A 24,053-nucleotide genomic window follows, 5' to 3' on the forward strand; every position below is an offset into this window, starting at 1 on the left:
TTATTTATTTTTGGGACAGAGAGAGACAGAGCATGAACAGGGGAGGGGCAGAGAGAGGGAGACACAGAATCGGAAACAGGCTCCAGGCTCTGAGCCATCAGCCCAGAGCCTGACGCGGGGCTCGAACTCACGGACCGCGAGATCGTGACCTGGGTGAAGTCGGACGCTTAACCGACTGCGCCACCCAGGCGCCCCTGCTTTGGAGGACTTTAAAACGGGCACACGCCGTTTGTGTGTTGTTTTTTTTTTTTTTTTTTTTTTTTTTTTTTTATACATCACATTCTGGATTCTGAATCTCTGAGAATCTAACAAAGGCTAAGGAATCTCTCCCGGTGACGATGCTCATATGCACAGGCTTGGGGGGGAGACCAACGCGGCATGCCGTTTCTGGGGACCCCTGGGAACTGCCCAACACCACCTGCGGCCCCGGAGCTGACAACATGCCTCCCTCCCTGTTTGTAGAGGGAGAGGCTGCAGCCGGGAGAACGGGGCTTGCCAGAGAGCCGCGAGAGCGCAGGAGACAGGCCCCGTGGCTTCCGAGACTGGCAGGCCTCACGCTCCCCCAGGAAGCTGTCACGCCTCCTCAAGGCGGCATGGCCTGTTAGCAAATGCTCTCAACAGGAAAAGCGGTTTTTCTGATTAAGGGTCAGTAACTAGAGCCAACAATCACTGTCCTTCTATACGTGTGACCCCACTCCCCACCCGGCCCCAAGGGAGTCCCGCTGGGTTTTGGAGATTCTTAGCCCGAGACCGGATCCAATCCACAATGACGAGGAAGGAAGGCGGGGCCGAAGGGAAGGAGGTACGGAGCACCCCGCAAAGCTGCCAACCCGAAACCCTGGGATCTGCCCACCGGCAAGCCCCCAAGCCCTAGACGCCCCCACCCCGATTCTGAAGCTCCCCAAGAACCTAGATTCAAGCTCCCCCACTCCCCGGCTGCCAGGCGAAGCAAGAACAAGCTCAATTAAACCGTCAGGACCAGCCACAGAGCCACAAAGTGCACACGACGTCAGCGGAGTTAAAAGAATAAATCAATAAATAATCAGGAAGGCTGAAGAGGAAAGATCAGAGCAGCCCGGGAGGGAGAGAATGAGGTATGTCTTCTCCCGCTCTGAAACTCATGTTCGTGGGATGGCCCTGCAGCCCTCAGGACACCGTGCAGGTGGCCAGCAGGGACGTGGCCCAGAACGTGGGTTTCCTGGGGAAAGTGCCGGCTGGTGGAGGTTATACGCGTGGCCTTGGAAGGTCACGGGCGCCACATCCAGCGGTCTGTGAATGTAAGCAAGAATGACGTTCCACGGCTTACGCGCCTCTGGACAGCACTGCCCGTCATCCTAGCTCTGCTCCAACTCAGGCGCTGCCTCAGGAAACTAGAAAAGATGCCCCGAGCTACAGGGCAAGGGGGCGGCATTGCTGGGGGTCCCCTCTCCCGAGTCAAGGCTTTTGCCTTGTTTCGGCCAATGCGCGTATTTCTCCCCAGACACAAAGGCACGCAGAAGTGGTCAGATCTGCTCTCAGCCACGGTTACAGCCACAAAGATCCATCGCTCAAGGGACATCGGCTTGGGAAGAAGACATCTGCCGGGGCCTGAAACACTCTGCCACATGTCTGTGAAGACCTTCGGGGCGGGGAGCCTCTCCGGCCACCATAAATGAGCTTTGGGACGACAGCGGGGCGGTGGGGGGCGGGGGTTGTCGAGCCAAGTGAGGGAGGGGCTGGGCATCGTGCAAAGAAAGGTGCCATCTTGCCCCCAGTGTCCACATGGTCCAACACGGCTCTGTCCTGAGGTCTTCCCTGGGTCCCTGGGCAGAGGAAAAGTCTCTGCCCATCCGTCCCGGAAAACTGTCCTTTCCTTTAGAACACAGAGTCCCAAGTATCTGCCCCCTCCCCAGAAGCCAAAGGGACCTCGGTGTTTGGAGACTGGACCCTCCCCCGCATCTCCCCACCTCCCTCCAGCTCCAGGACAGCAGTGAGGGGCCCTCTCCATCTAAGACCAGTCCTGAGACTTCCTTCGCAGACCCGGCGGGGCTCGGGGACCTTGCTGAGCAGACGCTGCCCAGTGTTGGCTCGCGGGAGGCCGCGAGGGGCACCTGAACGCCCCCACCCCCGAGGCTGGCCCTCAAAGCTCCCAGGACAGAACGGCCCCAGCGAGAGGCTGGGGCTGGACACAGAGAGGCGTGCCTCAGTTCTCCTTTGCAGCGTCATCTCCCCTTGAATATCCGGATTTTATTGATGGACGCCAAGGTGGCCGTCACGTTGGACTCAAAGTCTCCATCGTGCACCCCGGTCTTGCGAAAAGCCCCCGCCGATGGGTTGTTCTCCCAGTAGTGATGCCAGTTCCCCTTGCTGTCTGCCCCGAAGCCGTACAAGTCTACCTGCGGGGGCAAAGCAAAGGTCAGAACCAGACGGCAGGGCCACAGGTAGAACCTCTAAGAAGAGGAGCCTGCAGGCATCTCCCGAGTCTGTAGGCAATGCTTCCCAAGACTCCTAGAAACCCTTCTCCATAGAACCCGTCCGGTTCCTTACTGGAACTCCCAGGGGCTCAGGGAAGCAAAAGCGAGTTCCGTAAAAGTCAAGTGTAATGCCAGAAGGCACGACGGGAGGCCAGCGCGTGGGTGGCCCCGAGGGTGGCGGGGCAGGACAGCCTCTTCTCAGAGGGAGGCTCCTGGGACTGGGCAGGGGGAGTGGAGTTGCCAGCAGGGCTCCCAGCTCTGCCTTGTGGAGCCAGAGAGCACCAAACCACTATTCTGAGCCTCGCGTCCCTCATCCGGAAAATGGGCCAAGAAGAATGACCGCGTTGAGGCAGGTGGTAGGTGCTGAACTCTTTCTTCCCTGAGGCTAATATCCATGCGGTTCAGGAGCCCTCACTGGCCAGTGGCCGGGGGGCCTTTCCCACACATGACCAGCATTTACTGAGCACTCACTCTGTGCCAAGCACTGCGATAAATACATCAGAGTTCATCACCGGGGCCACCTGGGTGGGTGCTGGGGAAATCAGGGACTCAGGAGTCAGGTCTCAGACCTTGGAGCCTGTGACTTCCCACAAGCACCAGTGAGGACGGGGGCTAACGTCAGGGCTCCCGCAGCACAGAGGACAGCAGGGCCAAGGACGCAAGGGATCTGAGATGGGAGGTGACACTTGAATTGGGTCTCGGGGGAGGCGTTGAAGATGTCCAGGAAGGAACATGCCCTCCAGGGAGAGGAAATGCTATCCGGGCTGCGGCAGCGGGGAGGGCAGATTCGGGGGGTGGGGCCCCACCGGGGGCAGGAGACACCTCGGTGGCCAGCTGGCCAGCACAGCTTTCTTGTGAAGGCCAGCAGGGCCACAGCGGCCCCGGGGCAGGAGGGAAGAGAAGGGAGTAGCATTTCTGAGGCAGCCGGGTGGAGGTGAGGACGAGAGGTCGCTTCTGGGAGAGACAGCCCAGGCTTCTGGCGACAGTGTGGGTGCACGGGGAGGGTGGTGACAGAACAACCCCTCCCCCCTCCCTGGATGTCCCCCAGGATCCAGGTGGGGCAGGGGCGGGGATGGCTGCACGTGACATCTGATTGCCCCACCTGACACAGGGCCAAGGAAGAAGAAGGGTGTAGGTGTTGTGGCCGCCCCTGCTCCTCTCCCCAGGGTGGCAGTGAGCACCCCAAATCAGCATGGCTTGGCGGACGGTCAGGCAGACCCACGAAGGAAAACACAACGTGCACTTGGCAAGATCACTGGTTCTCAGTGTCGGTGAAGAGTGGAAGCCCTGGGTGCCTGGTTTCCACCTTCAGAAATTCTGGCGAACACGGGCCCGGGCGTGGTCCGGGTGCTGGGATTTAGCTCTGGGGACGATTCTAAGAGCGGCCGGGATCGAGACCCCAGCTCTCCCCCGTTACGACCTGCTCCGTTATTCTGCCCCCAGATCCGAGCCTCCACCCGCCAGCTGTGACTCGGCCTCTGGAGCCTGCACAGAGCGAGCCGGCACCCTTGCCCCTGCCGACGTTCTCGGGAACGCCCAGAGCGTAGAGATAAGGAACCGGAGCTTCTGGGAGGAGAGCTACGTCGGGGCCCGGGGGGGGGCCGGGGGTCAGCCTGACTGCAGACGCACCCCCGGGCGCTCAGAGAAACGCGGAATGAGGGGCTCCCCCCCCAGGGGGGGGGGGCGGCCTGGCAGGCCCGGGGCGCGGGTGTACCTCATCGCAGATGTGCAGAGAGAAGATGACGGACAGAATGCCGGTGGACGGGTATCGCCCGTGGCCCTGCAGCCAGTTGTCAAAGACGTATTTGATGAAGGCCGGATGGTATATCAGGATCTGCGGGGAGAGGACAGGGCCCCCCGTAAGCGCCTGCGGGGTGCCCCACACGGTCGTGGCCCTGGGGGACAGGGCAGCGAACAGAGCCGGCAGCCCTGCCCTCGTGGGCCTTCCCTCCGAGTGGGAAGGACCGGCGGTGGCCTAACCGCGGAGGCAGAGAGTGCTAGATAGAACACAGCTATGGAGCCGCGGAGAGAAATGAAGCAGAAAGGCAATAAAGTACGGGGCTGGGGGTGGGGAGAAGGCTGGCTGAGAAAAGGACTTCCGGTAACATTCACATCAGGCCAGGGAGGTTCCAGGGAACAGCATGTGGCGGGGACAGGGACGCCTCTGTCACAGGGCAGGAAAACACAGGCGCTGAGCCGCCCACCCGTCGAATGATCTCTGTGCCACAACATGGCCCCACGCGCTAGCTTTCCCTCTCCTCGTGTTATAGATGAGGAAACCGCGCTCAGAGAGCCTAGGTGATGTGCCCGGTGTCACACAGCCAGGGTGGCCAAGCTGGGAGGTGCCTGGTATCAGACCTGCCCTTGACTCCACCCCCACGGCTGCTTCGAGGACAGCGAAGGGGGCGTCTCAGGCGGTAGAGGGAATGCACGTCCAGGAAGCCTAAGGCCAGCCCCCAGGAATGGACTGGAACAGAGGACCGTGCAGGTCTCCGGTCATCACTCAGCTAGGCCTCAAGGGACTGCCATCTCTGGGAGGCTTTCCCAGGTACCCACTGGGCCCACATAGGGCTCCCCCCGTTCCCTGGGCGACGCACCCATGCAAATGGCAGGTGCTGGAGGCCCGGGTCCAGCCATACCACAAACTGGCTGTGTGTTCCTGAGCAAGTCACTCGACCTCTCTGATCTTGACCTCACCATCTGAAGAGGACAGCATGTGCAAAGGACCAGTGGGGTGGACACTTCACTTCTTCCATCCTTCCGCCCTTTGCCCACGTCTTGGCCAACCCCCACACCAGGGGCCCCCGGGGGACGATGGAGCTATGGAGGCAGGAGGGGAGGTCGGGCTGTGAGAAGCTCACGCCATACAGCGCTGGGTCTCAAAGAGCAGCCGGCACCAGCATCCCTGGAGGGCTGGTAAAAGCCCAGATCGCTGCCCCCTCCCCTCCTCTTAGAGTGTCTGATTCAGCAGGTTTGGGGTGGGTCTGAGTCTCTGCATCTGTGACCGGATCCCAGTGATGCTGCTGGTCCGGGACCCCCACTCGGGGACACTTTCCTGGTGTTTGTGGAGCAGGGAAGCTGAGTGGGGGCTACGGCCTCCCCAGGCACGGGGGGCCCAAGGGCTCTCTGCGGCCAGGCGCAGGCAGAGGGGGGAGGTGGTGCTCTCCAGCCTCGTACAGCTCCTTCGAAACGAGCCTGAGCTCAGAGGACAAGGGGCCGAGTTCGACTCACCTTATTCTTTTTCACTTTGATCTTCGCGGGGACAGGGACGTAGGTGCTGCAAGGGAAGAAAGAGCGGTTAATGCGGGGGCGGGGGGGGGCAGGCTGCCTGCACGCAGCTCTGGCTGGGGGACACTGGAGAGGGAGGGAGGGATGCGGCCTCCCTGCCACAGCCCCGTCCCCCTGCAGCAGTGGCCCACTGCAGACACCAGAGGGCGCTCGTGGCTAATTCAGGAACTTTCTTTCAAAACGCCGCCTTTCCCCCAGAAAGGTGGGGGGCGGGGGGCGACTTTCTCCAAGTCCCCACACCACGGAGCACAGCAGAGGCCGGAGCGCACGTTGCCACTGCTAGGGCGCTGGCCGATGAGCCCCACGAACGCCCCCTTTCCATCTGCAAGGTTACGTGTGCCCCAAAGTGAAGGTGTAAACGCCCGGCCACCGGGCCTCACGTTCCATCTAAGGGGGACAGGGTGGGAGGGAAGCCGAGCCCAGGCCTGGCCCACTCGTTCCTCCCCTGCTTGAGCCCGCTTCCCTCAGGGCCCTCCTGGGAGGGCGGCCCCTGGCATCCTGCACCCCAATCCGTCAGGCTTGCTGGCTGGTCCTCAGACAAGGAGGCTTCTGGCCGTGAGGACAGTGAAGCCACTTCCTTTCAGGAAGAGGGAGGGAGCTAGGAACCCGAGCTTGGCTCTCAAGCTAAGACAGCATGCTCAGGGTGGGCCTCTGAGCCCTCTTCAGAGGGGGGGGAGGGGGAAGGGGCAAAGGGGAGCTTTGAGCCCTCTTCAGAGGGGAGGGGAGGGGAGGGAGGGGAGGGAGGGGAGGGGAGGGGAGGGGAGGGAGGGGAGGGAGGGAGGGGAGGGAGGGGAGGGAAGGGAGGGGAGGGGAGGGGAGGGAGGGGAGGGAGGGAGGGGAGGGAGGGGAGGGAAGGGAGGGGAGGGGAGGGAGGGAGGGGAGGGAGGGGAGGGAAGGGAGGGGAGGGGCCTCTCCCCCCCAGCCCCCAGGGGACTCACTGAGAGATGGTGCCCGTGGTGGTGGCACTGACCACCCACTCCAGGTCGGTGGTCTTGAAGGGGACCAGGACCATGCTGACGTTCTCCCCCAGCTCCCTGAAGCTCTCGGGGTACACCAGATGGTGCGTGGTCTTGCTCCCGACGTCGGCCTCAAAGCCCGCTGTGGGGGCCTTGTTCATCCTGGGGGACAAGGGACAGAAGGTCGCGCGTCGCATCCCACGGGCACGGGTCAGCCTTAGCTCCACAAGCCTGTGATGTCACCTCTGGTGCCTCACCCTCCTTGGCTGGGCCCCAGCTTCCTGAGCTGGAAAAGGGACTCAAGTCGTTAAGACGCAGCGCAAAAGCTTGCGTTGTTTGTTTTCTCTCCGTTTCTCTTTTACGACCTCACGGGAGTCTCTGCTGATGACCTAGGAAGCACAGGGCACCACCCTGGCCCCTCAATGCACCTCGTTAACACCTTAGTGGTAATGCCAACCATGCCTGGGAGGCGTCCTGAGGCCCTATTTTCCGGTGGAAGAAACCCTAAGGCAAAGAATTTGTCTCAGGACACACAGCTTCCGGGTGGCAGGCTCCAAGTCAGGTTTGTCTGACCCGCTCCCCCTCACCACGAATATTCCTGCTGCACGCCGGGCACACTGAGGCTCCCAGAAGCCAGGCGAGGGGTCTAAGGGCATAAACGCAGAGACCACGGAAACGGGAGACTGTTCTAGAAGGCCCCTGGGGAACAGAAGCCCCCTGCTGCCTGTCCTCACGCTGAGGCGCTCATGACCCCGGGGGCCGAGCACACAGTGTGGTGGAGATTATGACAAGAAACCCAGGATACGCGTCTTCCTGGAGGATCTGTTTTTACTCGGTGACGGGGAAACGAATTTACATTAAAGACATGTGGTTTTACTACGGCCTCGACTGCAAAACGGGACTGAGTTTTCAAGATTAAACGGGAGTCTTCAAATGAATCTTGCCCTCTCGCCAGGCGTCTCCGTGCCAAGCTCCCGGCCCCGCTGGCTTCCTCCCGCGAGTCGTTTCCCATCTGGGTCCAGAGAGGCGCTGCTCGTCTGCTTCCCTCCCACGATGCACGGCTGGGGAAACTGAGGCCCTCGGGGGGCGGGGGGGGGGGCCTGGGGTCCGCGGGGGAGCCCGGCCATGCCAGGACTGGGGTGTCTCGACCTCCTGACCCTGGGCCGAGGCGCCTCTAGCAGCTAAGGGGACGGGCGCTCACCTCAGCACGAAGTCGTGGCCGTCTATCTGAGGCCCGTACCAGGACTCCCTCAGGTTCCCGGAGTTGCCCACCACGGCACAGCGCCGGCAGCCCCCCGACTTCTTCTCCAGCAGGGGGTCCACGTTCCCAGGCACCACCTGGAACAGCTCCTTGATGGTATCGTTCAGGTTATTGGGTTGCTTCTCCCGCTGGAGCCTCTGCGGGCCGAGGACGGAAGGAGACAGGTCAGCCCAGCTGTGCTGCCTCTGGCCGCTGCTCAGCCAGCCGGCTGCTGGGCCCCGAGCCCCTCCCCGCTGTGCTCACTGGGCCCCAAGCTGCGCCCTGTGCTCACTGGGCCCCTAGCTCCCCCCTGTGCTCACTGGGCCCAGAGCTCCTCCCTGTGCTCACTGGGCCCAGAGCTCCCCCCCTGTGCTCACTGGGCCCCAAACTGCCCCCTGTGCTCACTGGGCCCCAAGCCCCTCCCCGCTGTGCTCACTGGGCCCGGAGCCCCTTCCCTCTGTGCTCACTGGGCCCCTAGCTCCCCCCTGTGCTCACTGGGCCCAGAGCTCCCCCCTGTGCTCACTGGGTCCCTCCTGGCACCTTCCTTTTTGTTGGGCACCTGGAGACTGAGGAGGCTCAGACAGCTCTCTCCGGAAGCCCAGGAACCCCTCAGGGAGGTGGGAAAGATCACTCACTCATATTCCGCAAATGTTTATTGAGCACCTACTGTGTGCGAGCTACTCTGCCAGCCACTGAGGCATTGAGACCCGGTAATATGAGAAAGCCACACGAGAGAAAGGTCAGGTGACCCTCCGTGCCCACCACCCCCGCCTCTGCTCCCTTCCTCCTCCTGACCACCCCCCACCTCCCAACCCCCAGGGACCACTGGGCTCCAGCAAGATGGAGAAACTAGCCCTTTGCCTCCGATGTCTGCCTGGCAAATCGCTTTCACCCTTTAAGACCAAGCTCGAGGGGCGCCTGGGTGGCGCAGTCGGTTAAGCGTCCGACTTCAGCCAGGTCACGATCTCGCGGTCCGTGAGTTCGAGCCCCGCGTCAGGCTCTGGGCTGATGGCTCGGAGCCTGGAGCCTGTTTCCGATTCTGTGTCTCCCTCTCTCTCTGCCCCTCCCCCGTTCATGCTCTGTCTCTCTCTGTCCCAAAAATAAATAAAAAACGTTGAAAAAAAAAATTAAAAAAAAAAAAAAAAAAAGACCAAGCTCGAGACTTCTGACTTCCTCACTCCTGGTAGAACCTGGAGACATTTCCTAAGGAGCATCCCATCGGACTCTGTCACCATGTTGCTGTGTATATATCACAGCACCCTGGAACGTAGGTGAGAAGGATGTTCTGGGGCCCGGCCTGGTGGAACCACATGTCCCAAATCCAAGCCAGGATTTGAACCCAGGCTTTTAAATTTTTTTTTTTTAATGTTTATTTATTTTTGAGACAGAGAGAGACAGAGCATGAATGGGGAGGGTCAGAGAGAGGGAGACACAGAATCTGAAACGGGCTCCAGGCTCTGAGCTGTCAGCACAGAGCCCGATGCGGGGCTCGAACTCACGGACCGTGAGATCATGACCTGAGCCGAAGTCGGACGCTTAACCGACTGAGCCACCCAGGCGCCCCTGAACCCAGGCTTTTAGAAACCGAACATAAAGTCTCTCCCAACACGGCCCCTGTCTCAGACCCTTGGAACCTAGACCTCGGGAAAGCCCAGCCCCTGGGCTTGGGGGAGGTGGCTGCGGGGTAAGTCCCACCAACCTCTCCCGGCTCCAGGCCCGGGGCAGTGACTGGGAAAGAAAGGAGAGGTTAGAGATTGCTTTGGCCGTTGTCCAGGACATTAGTGACGGGGCACATAGGGAGATCCAGAGGCACGCAGGCCCCCACCGCCCTGTGACGGAAGGAATCAGATCTCCAAAGGAGAGGCCCATCGGTAAGCCCGGATGGCTCCTTTAGTTAAAACCCCCAGCCCGTCCTCCGCACCTGCCATGGGCGATAAGACCGGGACCGCTCAGCACACACACCCCCTAGGAGGGTTATAATACATAAAACACAGGGAAAGAAAATAGCAACCGTTGGTGAGGATATAGAGAAACGCGGGGAATGCAAAATGGGGTGGCCACCGCGCATAACAAACACAGAACTACCACGTAAGTCGGCAATCCCATCCCAAAGCACGTCCTCAAAAGAACAGAGAGCAGGGTCACGAACAGACACCCTGCTGTTCACAGCAGCATGATTCACAGCGGCTGTAAAGCGGACGCAAGCCGAATGTCCACTGACAGGTGAACGGACAGGGCAGGTGTGGAACATCACTCGGGTCATAAAAAAGAAGGAAATTTTGATAGACGCTACAGCATGGGGGGGGCCTTGGAAACCCATGCTTGGTGAAGTAAGCCGGACACAAGAAGACAAATACTGAGGGGTCAGATCCATAGCGACAGAAGGCAGAATGGTGGTTGCCCGGGGCCGGGGGAGGAGGAAGAGGAGTTAAGGTTTAACAGGTGCAGGGTTTGGGGGACACGGTGAAAAAATGCTGGCTATAGGTGGTGGTGAGGGTTGCACAACAGTGGGAATGTGCTTAAAGCCACTGAATTGTACGCTTACCTTATGGTTAAGGTAGTAAATACTGTTAGGTACATTTTAACACAGAAAAACAGAATAATCTCCAGGTTAAACACCTGCTTCTGATAAGATCTCCTGGGAAGCTCCCGAATCAAGGAGCCCGACTCAGTAGGGCTGGGCTGGGCCCAAGAACCTGCATTTCCAACCGCTCCCGGGCAATGCTGGGACAGGCAGAGGGCCCCAGCCAAGCTCTCCTTCAGGAGCCTCCATAAACGGCCCCACCCAGGAAGGGCCCCTTTGCGCCCAGCACTGCGAAGACACGCTCAGGACCAGTGTCCTCACATTGTGTCATTACCTCGGGGGAGTCTGACACAGTCTGTGGGATTCAGGGGTGACGTGGCATTCTTCAATCTAGCGCTCAGCAGTATTTACTGAGCACCTAGTATATCACCTGTGTGCGTGCTTTGCCTCGGAGGCCCCGGGGCTTGAAGCCGGCAGGGGACGTGACTCGGGAGCACAGCACAGCATCCTCTTGAGCCCGGCTATTACTGACTTACTCATCATTCATGACTCATTGCAGGAAAAAAAAAAAAAAGTAAGTTCATTTTAAAAGGAACTCTCACATCCCCACCACAAAAGGACAGCAAGGATTACTTGGCAGGAGAAGGAGGAGGAGGAGGAGGAGGAGGAGGAGGAGGAGGAGGAGGAGGAGGAGGAGGAGGAGAAGAAGAAGAAGAAGAAGAAGAAGAAGAAGAAGAAGAAGAAGAAGAAGAAGAAGAAGAAGAAGAAGAAGAAGAAGAAAGTAATTGCAGAAAACAATGAAAACAAAATAACGTTATTTCATTTCGGCTCATTCGGTTGCTTGCCCGGGCAAGATGCCCACCCTCCGTTAGAAGGAAAGCCGGCAGGTGTTGAGGTGTAGAAGGAAACACTGGGTCAGGTTCAAGTCCTCACGACTGCAGACCCAGCGAGAGAATGACAGCGGACTCTTCCTCGCTCTGAGATGCGCGATTCTGGAACCCTCGCGTCTGACGCCCTCGCATCACCTAGAATCACGCCGCTGGCCACGCACAGGCGGCACATGGCCCCATGTCAGCAATTCGGGGTCTGCTGCAGGGCTTTCCTGGCAGCGCTGGAGACCCCGAGGCCCCGAGAGGGGAAGGGGCCAGGCCCTTGGGTGCGTCAGCCGCACAGCCGGGCTGTGTTTCTGCAGGTTAGAATCCGAAATCGCCCACCCGCCAGCTGGGTCAGTCGGGGCAGGGCACTCAGCGCTGCGTCCCTGCCCCTGTCCTCCTTGGGAAGGAACAGTCTGTCGCGTTTCCCTGCCTTTTGTAAGTAACAGGAAGGACGCTGTCAGGTGCCGACTTGCGCATCGGAGAGAATGTTGCATTCAAAGTTCACCCTCCCCTTCTCGCTCGTTCTGAGGAGTTTCCCAGTATCCTTGTCTGCATCCAGTCCGTGCTCCGGAGGCACCTGCCAACTGTGGACGGGGAACCTCGAGAGCGCATGCGACTCAGGGCGGGGCCGGGAAGCAGAGGCCAAGTCCGGGATGCGTCCGCGAGGGGCGGGCGCTGTCCGCAGCGAGGGAGGGCCAGGCACGCCGTCTCCACCGCGGGACCCACCTCGGCGGGCTGGGACAGGGAGGCGCACATCCTGGGCACACTCACGCTCAGAGCACAGTCTGGGAGAGCCTCCCTCACTGCACATGCCCTTGCATGTGATCCCACGGGGATCTTGGGGGCGTGAACCACAGCAAAGATAGCCCAGCCTGGAGGTGTGATGTCTGGCCTTCTGTGCCCCCTGTCGCAAGCCCCTGTGTGTGCTGCAAAGAGGTACCCTCTCCTCCCATCCCTCCTTCCTTCTCCGTCCAGTGAACCCTGCTCCTCCTTCCTGGTCCAGCCTGCCGGGCGGCACCTGGGAGGCCTCCCACAATCCCCCACGATATTGGTCCTGGCCCTTATGCATGTGCTGGGAACCTCGGGTCCCTCAGCACAGGCGTCGTGTGACCCGCAGCTGTTGTGGGCTTGTCTGTCCGGCCCCCTCGGCATCCGAGCCACAAGCACAGGCGTGACATTCGGTAGCCTGCTCCGTGTGCGTTTGCTGTGTTTGCTGAATGTCCTCTACCAGGGTCGACACACATTCACACACCCACGGGACCCATCGCTGCTGAGCCCCCATCATGTGCTCGAGGCCGTGTGGCGTGGGCAGGTTAGAGCAGGGACTTTTGCCGGACTTTGAAAGCCCATCATAGGTGGGGGCATGCATTGTTTTTTTGTTTTTTTCTTAAGTTTGTGTATTTATTTATTTATTTATTTATTTATTTATTTATTTATGTATTTATTCAGAGGGAGAGGCAGAGAGAGAGCAAGCGAGACAAAGAATCCCAAGCAGGTTCTGCACCTGACGCAGAGCCTGAACTCTCGAACTGCAAGATCACGACCTGAACCGCGAAACCAAGAGTCAGAAAGCTTAACCGACCGAGCCACCCAGGCGCCCCCCACACATTCTGTGGCTCCTCTTACACGCCGGGCCCTGCGCTGAGAACTTCATAGGCGTTTTCTTATTTATTTCCCATAACCATCCTACGAGAAAGGTGATACGAGGCACCCATTTTACAGATGAGAAAACTGAGGTGCGGTGAGGTGGAGTGGGTTCCCCAGGGCCCCCCAAGATACGAGTACCCGGGCCTGGCTCCAGGGCTTAGGCACTAGAATGTGATCCCACTGTGCCCCTCACCAGTGAGGTGAGCCTCACCAGTGAGAAACGGAGGTAAGATGACCTCCCGGGCTGTGGTGAAGTCGGGGGGCTGGAGGGCAGTGCCTGGAAAGCTTGGCCACAGTGGCGCTTGGCATTGGATGGGGGCTGCGATTATCAAGTGCACTGAGCACAATGATCGGGGCAGAAAAGACGTCTCCTGTGGTTGGGGCAGGACCCCGGGCCCCACGGAGCAGGAGGGCCCAACTCCGTGTGGCCTGTCTCAGGAATGGAAATGTGGCGGGGACACGGGGTGCCTGGGGCAGAGGCGGGAGGAGAAGGTCACCGGGCAGGCAGATGGGGGGCGGGCACCAAGCCCGAGGGGGACCCTGTGCGATTGCCCCGGTTTTCCTGCTCCCGTCGGGGCTACATCTGCCTTGTGTTTTTCACCTGCCGGGAGGCCCCTGAGGCCCACGGGGACCTTGAAGCTCAGAGACACGGGACCCCACAGTTCTGGCCTCAGAGTCCCCTCCGGCTCGGCTGGTCGGCCCCGGGCCCCGACATCACATCCTCCGCACTTTCCCAAAACCCCGGGGAAGGAGGGACGAAGGGTCTGTGGGCCCGGCTCCCCCACTGGTGGCTGAGTGGCCTCGCCTGGCTGGGTGCTCCCTGGGTACGGACCGAGCTGGAAGTGCCGACTCCAGCCGTCGGCTCCACGCCGGGCTCTGAGGGGTCTGGGACGCGGCGAGTGTGGGAGTCACACAGTGTGAGCCACCTTCCGCTGGGTCCCTGCCAGCTGAGCGCCCCGCAGCTGGGCTCACGACATTTTAAAGGCGCAGGCTGTGTGGTTGGAGCCCTGGGTCTGGATCCCTCAGGGACATTTTGCCCCGGCTGTCTGGGGACCCACAAGCCCAGCCCTGACGCGTCTTGGAATCCCTAAGCTGCTTTTGATTGCAAATATTCCGGGCCTCCACCCACAGAACAGGGGTGCCTGTCAGACGTGGTGTCCCGCTTCTTCACACCAGACATGTGGCCCGCATCCTGTCAAGGAACCCGGAAGCTCTAACGCCCGGCTCGTTGCTATAGATTTCTGTTCACCAGGGCTCCCTCTTCCCAGCGCCCATCTCTTCCAAGTGGCCACCAGGGGCTGAGCTGCAGAAAAAGAAGGGCTGTAGATAAGAGCTGGGGGTGGGGACGTGGGAGGACAATTTGATAAAATGCTAACAGTCACTTGGAAAAATGTTCAGCCTTGATAAGCGCTGGGGGTGGGGTGCGGAAAGCAAATTCATTACTACTTGCCCATTCAGCCAGCAAAAAAAAAAAAATAAATAAATAAATAGAAATGTTAGGGGCGCCTGGGTGGCTCAGTTGGTTGGGCGTCCGACTTCGGCTCAGGTCATGATCTCACGGTCCGTGAGTTCGAGCCCCGCGTCGGGCTCTATGCTGACAGCTCAGAGCCTGGAGCCTGCTTCAGATTCTGTGTCTCCCTCTCTCTCTGACCCTCTCCCATTCATGCTCTGTCTCTGTCTCAAAAATAAATAAACGTTAAAAAAAATTTTTTTTAAAGAAATGTTAGCAGCTAATGTTTGCCGTGTCGTAGAGAACGGGGCAAGGCGGCCGACATAACCTCAGTCTGAGACTCGGCAAGATGAAGAGGTTCACTCAAAAGCACTCTTGGTAAGACCTAGAACGTCAGGAGCAAAACCCAGGGACCGTGACGCTACGCCCTGATTTCTAAGTCTAGAAGGCACAGAGCATGTTCTGTGAAGATACCTAGGGTATAGCGAGAAACTGATGTGCTTTTCTTACACCTTGTTGTACATTCTGGGCTCGGCCCAGCCTGCGAATTTTAGAAACTGCCCTCCCTGAGGGCTTTAGGGAAGGAGGTTGATGAATACTGTCCTGGCTGTCCACTCTAGAAGTTCCCTGCCAGGGTCATCTGGTAACATCCGGAGACGTTTTGGTTCTCACAGCTGGGGGACGGGTGAGGCCGGCATTTAGTGGATAGAGACCAGGGATACTTGTGGCAAACGTCTTACGATGTGCACGACAGTCCCAGAAACAAAGAGGTATCCAGGCCCAAGTGTCACGAGTGTGAGGGCGAAACCCTGCCTGGCCAAGCTTTGGTCCACTGCCTCCTTTAGCAGACTCTGGAATCTTCGAGGGGGTGTAGACCCTGCCTGCTCTGTTCTGTCACCTCCCCGGAACGCACCCCAGGACCTGCACACTGACGTGATCAACACAGCTCAGTAAGTGAACCAAGGCTCGGCCCAGGCATTCCGATTCACTTCTTCTGAGTCATTTCAGCCTCTTCGCAGCTGTCCAAATGGACCACAAGCTCCCGGAGTGCAAGAGGTGCTTAAAGAGGGGCGTCTGGGTGGCTCAGTCGGTTGAGCATCTGATTTTGGCTCAGGTCATGATCTCACACACAGCTTGTGAGCTCGAGCCCCATGTCGGGCTTTATGCTGTCAGCCCAGACCCTGCTTCGGATCCTCTGTCTCCCTCTCTCTCTGCTTCTCCCCTGCCCCATGCGCTCTCTCCCAAAAATAGACAAAAAACGAAAAAAAAAAAAAAAAAGAAAGAAGAAAGAAAAAAAAAAAGTTGCTGAAAGGGAAAGTCGACTTCTTACAGGAAGCCCCCCCTGGTTTTCTCAGCCTTCACTCAACTCCACTTCGTAACATGATACAGGAAGGCCTTCATGAACTAAGGTCAATGGCCTCGTGGCTCACACCCCACCCCCCCATTCGCATTCGGATTTTAGCCAGGACGCTGTACGCCTCCAGCAACCACACCAGTCTTTCTCACGCCTTTAGGCCGATGCACCAAGCGGTCCCTCTGCCTGGAGAGCCCTTCCTCCATTCCCCACCCGGACAACCTCTCTGAAACTTTTATGATGAGCGTGGCCACGGTCTCCTCCGACAGCCCCAGACCCAGGGTGGGGTTTGACGCCCCTCCTCTGCACCTGCGCCTCTCCTGCGCTCCCTCCCAAGTACCGCTCTACCGTCCTGGCGTGCGGCTGTCCGTCTCCTCCCTCGCCACCCCTGCAACCCAAGAAAGGGAAGACTTTTCCATCTCCATATGCTGGCGCTTGGCATACAGGAAGTGCCCAAGGAATCTCCAAGGGAGGAATTATTTCTTACTCCCCTTCAATCCACTTTGGGGCTCAACACCCGGAATAACCTTTCAGACCACTAGACCGGATCGCGGACGCCCCTGGCTAAGATCCACGGAGGCTCCCTGGTGCACACAGAACAAACCCGACGCCTCACCGTGGTGCCACCCACCTCCAGGCCAGCACACCCAGCGGGCGCCACCCCAGGGCCCCTGCGCTCGCTGCCGCCGTGACTCCGGCACGTTCTCCAGACCCTTCCGTGGCCGGCGCCTCCTCTACCTCTGGGGCTTAGCTCAAGTCCTGCCTCCTCAGAGACCTCCCCCGACAGCCCCGTGACGGAGCCCCCTGGCCCCTGGCTTCTCTCACAAACCTCCTCTGGTCTTCCTCAGGGCACTTCCCCCTGAGCTTGGCTTCTCCGTTTCGGATCTGTCGCTCTCGGCCAGAACAGAGTTCCAGGAGAGTAGGGACCGTGTCTCTTTTTTGCATCTCGATATCTAGCGGGCGGAGCGGTGGCCCTGCACAACCATTATGACCACGTCCCAACTCCCGAACTTGTGAAGGGGCCCTTGTGGAAAAGGGTCATGAACGAGCATCCTGGATTTTGAGGCCCCTGAACCGAGTAACAGGTGGCCTTAGAGAGAAAGGCAGAGAGAGAGAGACCAGAGACCCAGAGAGACCCAGAAGGCAGGGTCTCGTGAAAATGGTAGCTGAGCCTGGCGTGATGTGTCCGCTGTTTTAAACCACCCAGTTTGGGGCAGTCGTCTACGCAGACACAGGAAGCGAACGCAGAACGCTCTGCTCTGATCTACGCGTCGCGGGTCCCCGACCAATAGTTGTTGGGTGAATGAATGAGAGCCTGGCGGGGGACCCCCCCCCGGGGCCCAGCCCCCGCCCAGTCCGGACCCACACCCAGTCCCCGGCTCTCACCAGCCACCAGCTGTAGGTGTCCTCCTCCAGGAGCGCGTTCTGGGCCGTGAGCAGCGGCTGCATGGACCGGTTGAACCTCTCGTCGAACCAGGACGAGACCCTCTGCTGCCCGACGCAGCGGGCGCACGTGCAGGGCCTGTGCGCGTACTTCATGAACTTCTTGAAGTTCTCGGACAGCTCGACGACCATCTGCTTGGGGAACCAGGTGGTGGCCACCGTGGTGTGGGAGTAGTTCAGGAAGAAGGAGGTGAGAAAGATGAAGAGGACGAGGAGGGTAAGCACTTTGAGAGTCCTTTTCCTCACGGTCACCATTTCTGCTCTGTCCGGAAGGACGCCTCCCAGGGACGGGCTGGAGGAAATCACGCCCGGGAGCGGAGGGACGCAGAAGAAAATTCCCAGAGACGGAGGCTCGATCACAAGGCAAGGCGGGGACTCCCAGGGGGACCGCGGCCGACTTCGCTCCCGTGGGCCAGTGGCCACCCCAGTGTGCCGGACATCACCCTGTGACGGCCGGCGGCTAAGGGACCACTCGGGGTGAGGTTGATTCCCCTTGCATATAATCTGTCTTTCCAGGAGATAAGCAGGCGGCTTGGTCAGCAGTCCTTAAACAGCCAATAGTGTCTCTCGAAGCTTTAATCAAACTTAATAATATGATTTCCGTTCCCATCCAAAGGGGTTGAGGGGCAATTAATCTTTGCGACAGATGCAGGGACTCTCGGAGGGGCGGGGTAGTGAGGACCTCAAAGGAAGGGTCACGGTGCGGGAGAGAGGGAAGCTGTCTTTGCCACCGTCCTCCGGAAGGGATGATGTGTGCCGATACTTAATTACAACCCGGTCTTTCCCACGCTGTCACCATTAAGCAGCCTGCTTGACGAAGGCACTGAGGGGCGTCTGTCACCTGCACGGAAAAGGAGGAAGAAAACAGGGTGAAATCTCATTAGCTTGTTTTAAAAACCCATCTCTCTCTCCTCACCTCCTCCAGGATGAGCTCCGTGATCTCCCACTGTTGTCAAGCCAACAAGATGGGAGGCTACGGACTATTTACTCCCCGTCTTGAGCCTCGGGGTGTGCCTGTGGCTAACGGGATGTTGGCGCCTATTCCGCCAGGTTGCTAAGGGACACAGAAGTTGCCCCCCGCCCCATCTCTCCTGCAGCCAGAGCCTTGTACATGTAAGCGTTCAACCGAAGTTTGTGAAATGAGTCAACGATGCACGAACAGCGCCAGGCACCCAGAGACTGCCACGTACGTGCTCCTTTCTCGCTCCTTCACTCTCCTTTGGATTCTGAATTCAACAACAATTCTACGCTTCCCCGCACCCCGGCATGCACCCTCTGCCGGTCAGCCTCAGCCCTACGAAGCAGGCTTTCGATGGCCCAGGTTCAAGTTCTGGTTTACCAGCCCTGTGGTCTTGGGAAGTCCGTCAGTCTTCCCGGCCCTCAGTTTCCTCTTCTGTGAAATGGGAAAACAACACCTCCACTCAGAAGTGGTTAGAAAGGTAACGTAAAATGCGACAGGCTGAGCTTCTGGGTTCTGTCAGGTGATCGTTCAGCTTTCCTTTTCCTCTTTCCACGCATGACTGAATGAGGATTCTTGGATGATCCACTAAAACCCGGACACGATGGTCGATCATTCCTGTGTACCTATCTCGTCCAAGAGTCCTCAAAGTGTTCTGCCAGACAAACAGGGGTTCCCCGTTTTGTCCTCAGAATAAACAGGCTCAAAGAGACCACATGGCCCTCCCCAGGTCATGGGGAAAAGAGGAAGCAGGTTCTGAATCCAAATCCACACCCCTCTGATTCCACACGAGGGGAGGGGAGTTCCAGGATCAAGGACTCTGCTCGGGAAGCGATACGCTATCTGGCAACTGGTCTTCGGCTGGAAGGGTGCACCGAAAGGGGGAGCAGATCTCATCAAAGGAAGCCAACAGGGACTCCTCGGATATGCACAGCACAAGTCCCCGGACGTCCCTGACCTTATGGCGGTCACACCTCTTCACGTGAGCATACTGACTCTGGTCTTTGCTTAGAATGTGTCCCCTGCCCCAGCCCCGATCTCCGTTGGGTCAATTTGTCCCCATCCTCAATGTGTAGATGCCACAGGTACATTTTTTTTCTAGGAAAGTAACGGTTGGAGGGCTATTGATTACTATAGAAAAAAGGGGGGGGGCAAAAATCAGATTAAATCCATAGCGCATTCCTGGAGACATCCAGGGCTCCAATGTGCTACCGCCCTGTACGACCTTCCTGCTCTTCAGCCCAGCGGGCAAGGGGACATCTTGATTTGCCCAGTGTACCACTTCTCACTGTTCAAAACAACCCCACTTGTCCTGGTGACCTATGGGTGTCCAGAGTTGTCCCTTCTGGCCATTCCCCCCCCCCCCCCCCCGGTTCTTCCAGGAAGAAGCAGCTCTGTCACTTGAGTTAGATTAACCTGCTTACCATCAAGGGCGGGCTCGGATTTAACTTGGCTGGCAGGGGATTCCCGGCCCTCTTGGTCCAGGGATGGATGGGTATGTGTGCTAAGTCCTCCAGTCAGACTGAAACCCCCTGACTTGTAGGAGGCGAAGAAACTTGATCTTGCTCTGGCTGTTTGATTTTTGGACATAAAAGTCAAGGTCGTGCTGGCCGGTTTAATGGCTCAAGTGGACGAAGCGAGGGCTGAGCAGGACCGGGGCAAGTGGTGCTGAACCTGGTCCAGCCTTACCTGCAGTCCACCCTCCGTCTTAACATCTGCGTGACATGAGACAGGTAACAAAGCCCCTTTATTTTGTAAAGCAGATTGCTTCTAACTTGAAGCAGTGCGACTGATCCACAGGTCAGAGCTGTCCCTGCCTTTGGGCTCCTGCCCAGGCTGACCCCACTGTGCGGAAAGACCATCCTGCCCTGCTTGACTCCTACTCATTCTTCGGGGATCAGCTGGTGCTGACTCCTGGAAGAAGGCCTGCCTCCTCCTGGCAGGAGCAGACTCCTCTCTGGCTTCCACAGCATCTGTCTCCTCCCTGGGCCGGGAGCTCCACGAGGACGGGAACTCAGTCTCACTCACTGATGGGTCCCCGTCACCTGGCACACACACACGGCACAAAAGGAACGCCAAAGCAGATGCCGGGAAAGACAAGGGCCAACCATCCAGAGGGGAGAGCCGGGCAGAAAAGCACAGATGGAGAATCAGAAGACGCTGATTCTCAACCAGGCTGTACCGCCCGTTTGCTGTGTGGCCGTGAACAAGTCACCTGCCCTCTCTGAACCGTTTCTTCAACTGGAAAATGGGGCTGGTATCACAGATTCTTTCCACTTTGCTGGGCTGTCACCCAGTCAAGGCTTGTCCAGTCATCTGATCCACGCACTGCATATTTTCTAGGGCTCTGCGATGCTCCAGGCTCTGGGATAGGTGGTTGGGACACATCAAGAAAGAGTCTAAGGTGGGAGGTTCCCAGGCAGATGCAAGGCCCTGGTGCCTTTGGGAGAAAGGAGGCTGGTCCACCTGGATCGATGTGGAGGAGAGGAACAGGCATGTGTGAGGGTGGGGTGGGGAGCACGGGGCTGTGGAAGCCACTAGAAAGGCTAAGTTTGCTCAGAGTGACATGGGGACCCGCCAACACCAAGGGCAGAGACAAAGTCACTCAAATAGAGGACTGTTGGACCGCACAGATCAAATCAAGTTCTGAATGAGCCGTCAGGGTCCCTACAAGGGCATGGCTCTATGGGACAGATATTCATGCTCTGAGCTGATGCTGGGCTGGAGTGAGGGGGGGAACAGAGGGCAAGGCTGGGCTGCAAAGCAGGGAAACCACAACACCCTCCTCCTGTCCACTCAGCACGTCCCGGTAGCCGCATCTCCAAGGCCAGAGCGCTCGCCCAGATCCCATCCCAGCAGAGACCTTCTGTGCCAGCATCAGTGAGTGCTTTCCAAAGCCCTCGCGTGCACGGCAATGGAAAAGCGAGAACACCCTTCCACCCCTTCCCCGGCCCCAGGGAAGAAACGAGGAAAGCGTGACTGCCCTGTACTCCAGTAAGTGACGCAGCCTGTGACACACGGGCGAAAGCCAGCCCTGCTCCCGGGAGCGGAACCCGGACCAAGATGCCACGGGCCTGAGACCTCCGCGCGCGTGTGGCGAGGGAGGCCGGCCACACCTCCCCCGGGGACACGGCCCCCTGGCCCGCCTGCAGAGTGACGGGCACCTCTCAGCCACGTGCTGGAGGACAAGCCCGCTCCCTTTAGTCGCACTTGGCAGATACCGCGTCTCTTACAAATTGGACCGCGGCATCCCTGTGCCTCGCCAGCCTATCGGTGCTGTTTCCCAACAGTGTTCGCTCACGTCGCATCTCTGCGTGACATTTTGGCCATCCTCGCGATATTTCAACCTTTTTCACTATTAGATTTGTTAAGATGGCCCGTGATCAGTGATTACGGCGGGCTGAAAGCTCAAATGATGGTTAGCACTTTTTAACAGAAAAGGATTTCTACGTTAAGGTATGCACCTTGATTTTTTAAGGCATAATGCTACTGCACACATAACAGACTCCCCCGGTGGAAGTATAACTTCTGTACGCACCAGAAAACTCATTTGACTCACTTTGTTACAATATCCGCTGGATCGCGCTGAACTGAACTCTCGAGATCCCCACGGTATGCCTGTACTGGAGGAGGCACGGAGAACGTGTTTGTGACAGTCTAAAGGGGTCACTGGCACAATGGTGACACACGTTAGCACCTTTTCAAGGATCCAGAAAGTCACGATTTCCCTCAAGAGGGTGCTGAGCAAGGATAAACCTCTCTGGCAACAGGGAGAGGCTGGCGATGACCAGCCACTGACAGATGAGCTGTTTTAAATGCTTGGAAAGCCTGGTGAATGAACCGCATGGGTTTCTGTTCCGTTCACGCCTGCCACGGTGCACAGATCCCCCAAGGCTGGGATGCCCCCGGCTCTCCGCAAAGCCCCCGCAGGAGAGTTGCCAGTGAAATGACCAAGGGGGCGAGTCGATGGGTGGGTACATCAGCACGTCGCGTGAAGAAGTGCAGTGCTGCCCTCTGTGTGGACCCCCCTCCGTGTGGATCCCCACACAACCGGGCCAAATGGATAATCATGCTTATTTTCCTGACATGGGAAACTGAGGCTCAGAGAAGGCAAGCGAGTCATCTAAGGTCACACAGAGAGATGGTGGCAGAGCCAGCACTCCGCCCCCACCTTCTGCTGCCCCTTCTAGATCTTTCTCTACAGCCACAGCTACTCCTCTATTTCATCAACACCTGCTCTCATCTTTGTTACTTCCTTTCTTGTCATTTCTTTGGGCTTGAAATCTGTTGTCTTTCCAATTTCTTAAGACACATACTACCTTGCCATGCCCTCTCCCTCTGCATCTAATGTCTTTGAATTAGGTATTGCATTCATTTCATTTATTGTATTTTTTTCAGTTCTAGAATTTCTATCAGAGCCAAACTTTTATGGGTTCTTGTTTTCTTCAGATGAGATCCCCCCTCTTGTCTATCGTCCTGCAATTATTCACCACAGTTATTTTAAAGACCATCATGTCTGTCCCTTGTGACATTTGGAGAACATGTGGGTCTACTTCTATTGTCTATTTTCTCTCTTTATTTCTCTTCCATCATTTGGTTCTGTCTCCTGGCATGCCTGGTAACTGTGCATACTGTACGTGCCAAAAGCACAGAGGCCCTGGAACAGGCTGTCCTTATTCGGAGAGGAACGTGAGCAGGGACTTTGTTCCAGTTGGTGACTGGGATGAGTGGGGCCACGCTCTAGTTTGCACAGTGACTGGTCATTTCTGGTTTGCCCTCACTCAGAGGCCCTTCTCAAAGGATAGCGGGGATGTCTACCGAGGCCCCTCCTCCTTGCCTGCTCTCACCTCCGATTTCTGTCTCCCCTGCACTGTGAGGTTATCAAAAGCGGGGTCCAGCCTTTTAACCTCTCGGCTGCTGTTTTCGGCTTGGTTTCTCGGGGTCTGGTCCTGTGCAACTGAAATACTGGTAAATGCCTTGGAAGGAAGAAAAGGTGCAGGACAATCCCTCTTTTCTCTCTGGTTCCTTTTGCTCTAGGTTCTTGGTCACTTAGGGTTGGGCTGACCTGGTGGTCCCGAGTTCCATTTTTAATTTAATTAGTTTTACTCCCAGCCTTGTGAGACAGCCCAACATGGAGCTGTTGTTCTCTGCTTGTCTCTGGAGCCTCCTACGAGCCAGCACATCCCTCAGGCAGGAAGGCCGCAGGATGTAAGACTCAAGCCCTTCTTGTCCCTTCTCTCTCGATCTTCCTCTTTCAAGTCCCGGCTGCCTCGGCTGCTCTCTTAACACCTTCAAAGAGCTGGATTTCTTTTTTATTTTTTTTTTTATTTTTTAAAAATGTTCACTTATATTTAGCGGGAGGGGTGGGGGGCACAGAATCCGAAGCAGGCTCCAGGCTCCGAGCTGTCAGCTCAGAACCCGATGCGGGGCTCAAACTCATGAGCTGTGAGATCATGACCTGAGCCGAAGTCGGACGCTTAACCGACTGAGCCACCCAGGTGCCCCTCAAAAACCTGGATTTCTGTCTCATCCGGCTTTGATAGTCCTCGGTGGGAGAAATGGTCTACAAGCTTCCGCCACAGCTGCAAGTGGAGGCCACAGTCTTTCCTCTGCTTCTCTGATGCCTGGTGCCTGGCACAGCTTCCTGGGTGCGTCGGGTGCTTGGCAAACCTGGAGGAGGGGGTGGGGCCCAAAGACGCCCCAGGGGTGCCACACAGATTGCACCGCCTCCTACCAGCGGGGTGGGCAGATGGACAGGTGGAGGGCCACGGCTGCCCCTCTCGTCTGCCACCCCCTTCCCCGGCTCCGTCTGCTTTCACTTGGCCTCCGCACACACCAGCTTCAGGATGCACCGCGAGGGGGACT

General features: G+C 58.0%; 1 protein-coding gene across 5 annotated transcripts in view; it reads right to left on the minus strand.

The window, feature by feature from the left end:
* Positions 1 to 1,018: 1,018 nt before the first annotated feature.
* The window catches only part of ST3GAL1 (ST3 beta-galactoside alpha-2,3-sialyltransferase 1), a 92,948-nt gene continuing 69,913 nt past the window's right edge, over positions 1,019 to 24,053 (minus strand). For 4 of the 5 annotated variants that reach the window (XM_058699148.1, XM_058699147.1, XM_058699149.1 and 1 more), the window contains 6 exons: positions 17,174 to 18,071; positions 7,899 to 8,095; positions 6,680 to 6,859; positions 5,685 to 5,730; positions 4,168 to 4,287; positions 1,019 to 2,375 (listed from right to left, as the gene is read on the minus strand). In XM_058699148.1, the coding sequence (XP_058555131.1) occupies positions 2,202 to 2,375; positions 4,168 to 4,287; positions 5,685 to 5,730; positions 6,680 to 6,859; positions 7,899 to 8,095; positions 17,174 to 17,485 (1,029 nt within the window). In that variant the 5' untranslated portion in view covers positions 17,486 to 18,071 and the 3' untranslated portion in view covers positions 1,019 to 2,201. Of the gene's footprint in view, positions 2,376 to 4,167; positions 4,288 to 5,684; positions 5,731 to 6,679; positions 6,860 to 7,898; positions 8,096 to 17,173; positions 18,072 to 19,612; positions 20,019 to 24,053 lie in introns of those variants that run through there. The other variant, XM_058699152.1, reaches the window with a different exon arrangement.

Source organism: Neofelis nebulosa, chromosome 14 (assembly GCF_028018385.1).
Source record: "Neofelis nebulosa isolate mNeoNeb1 chromosome 14, mNeoNeb1.pri, whole genome shotgun sequence".
Classification (NCBI taxonomy): Eukaryota; Metazoa; Chordata; class Mammalia; order Carnivora; family Felidae; genus Neofelis; species Neofelis nebulosa.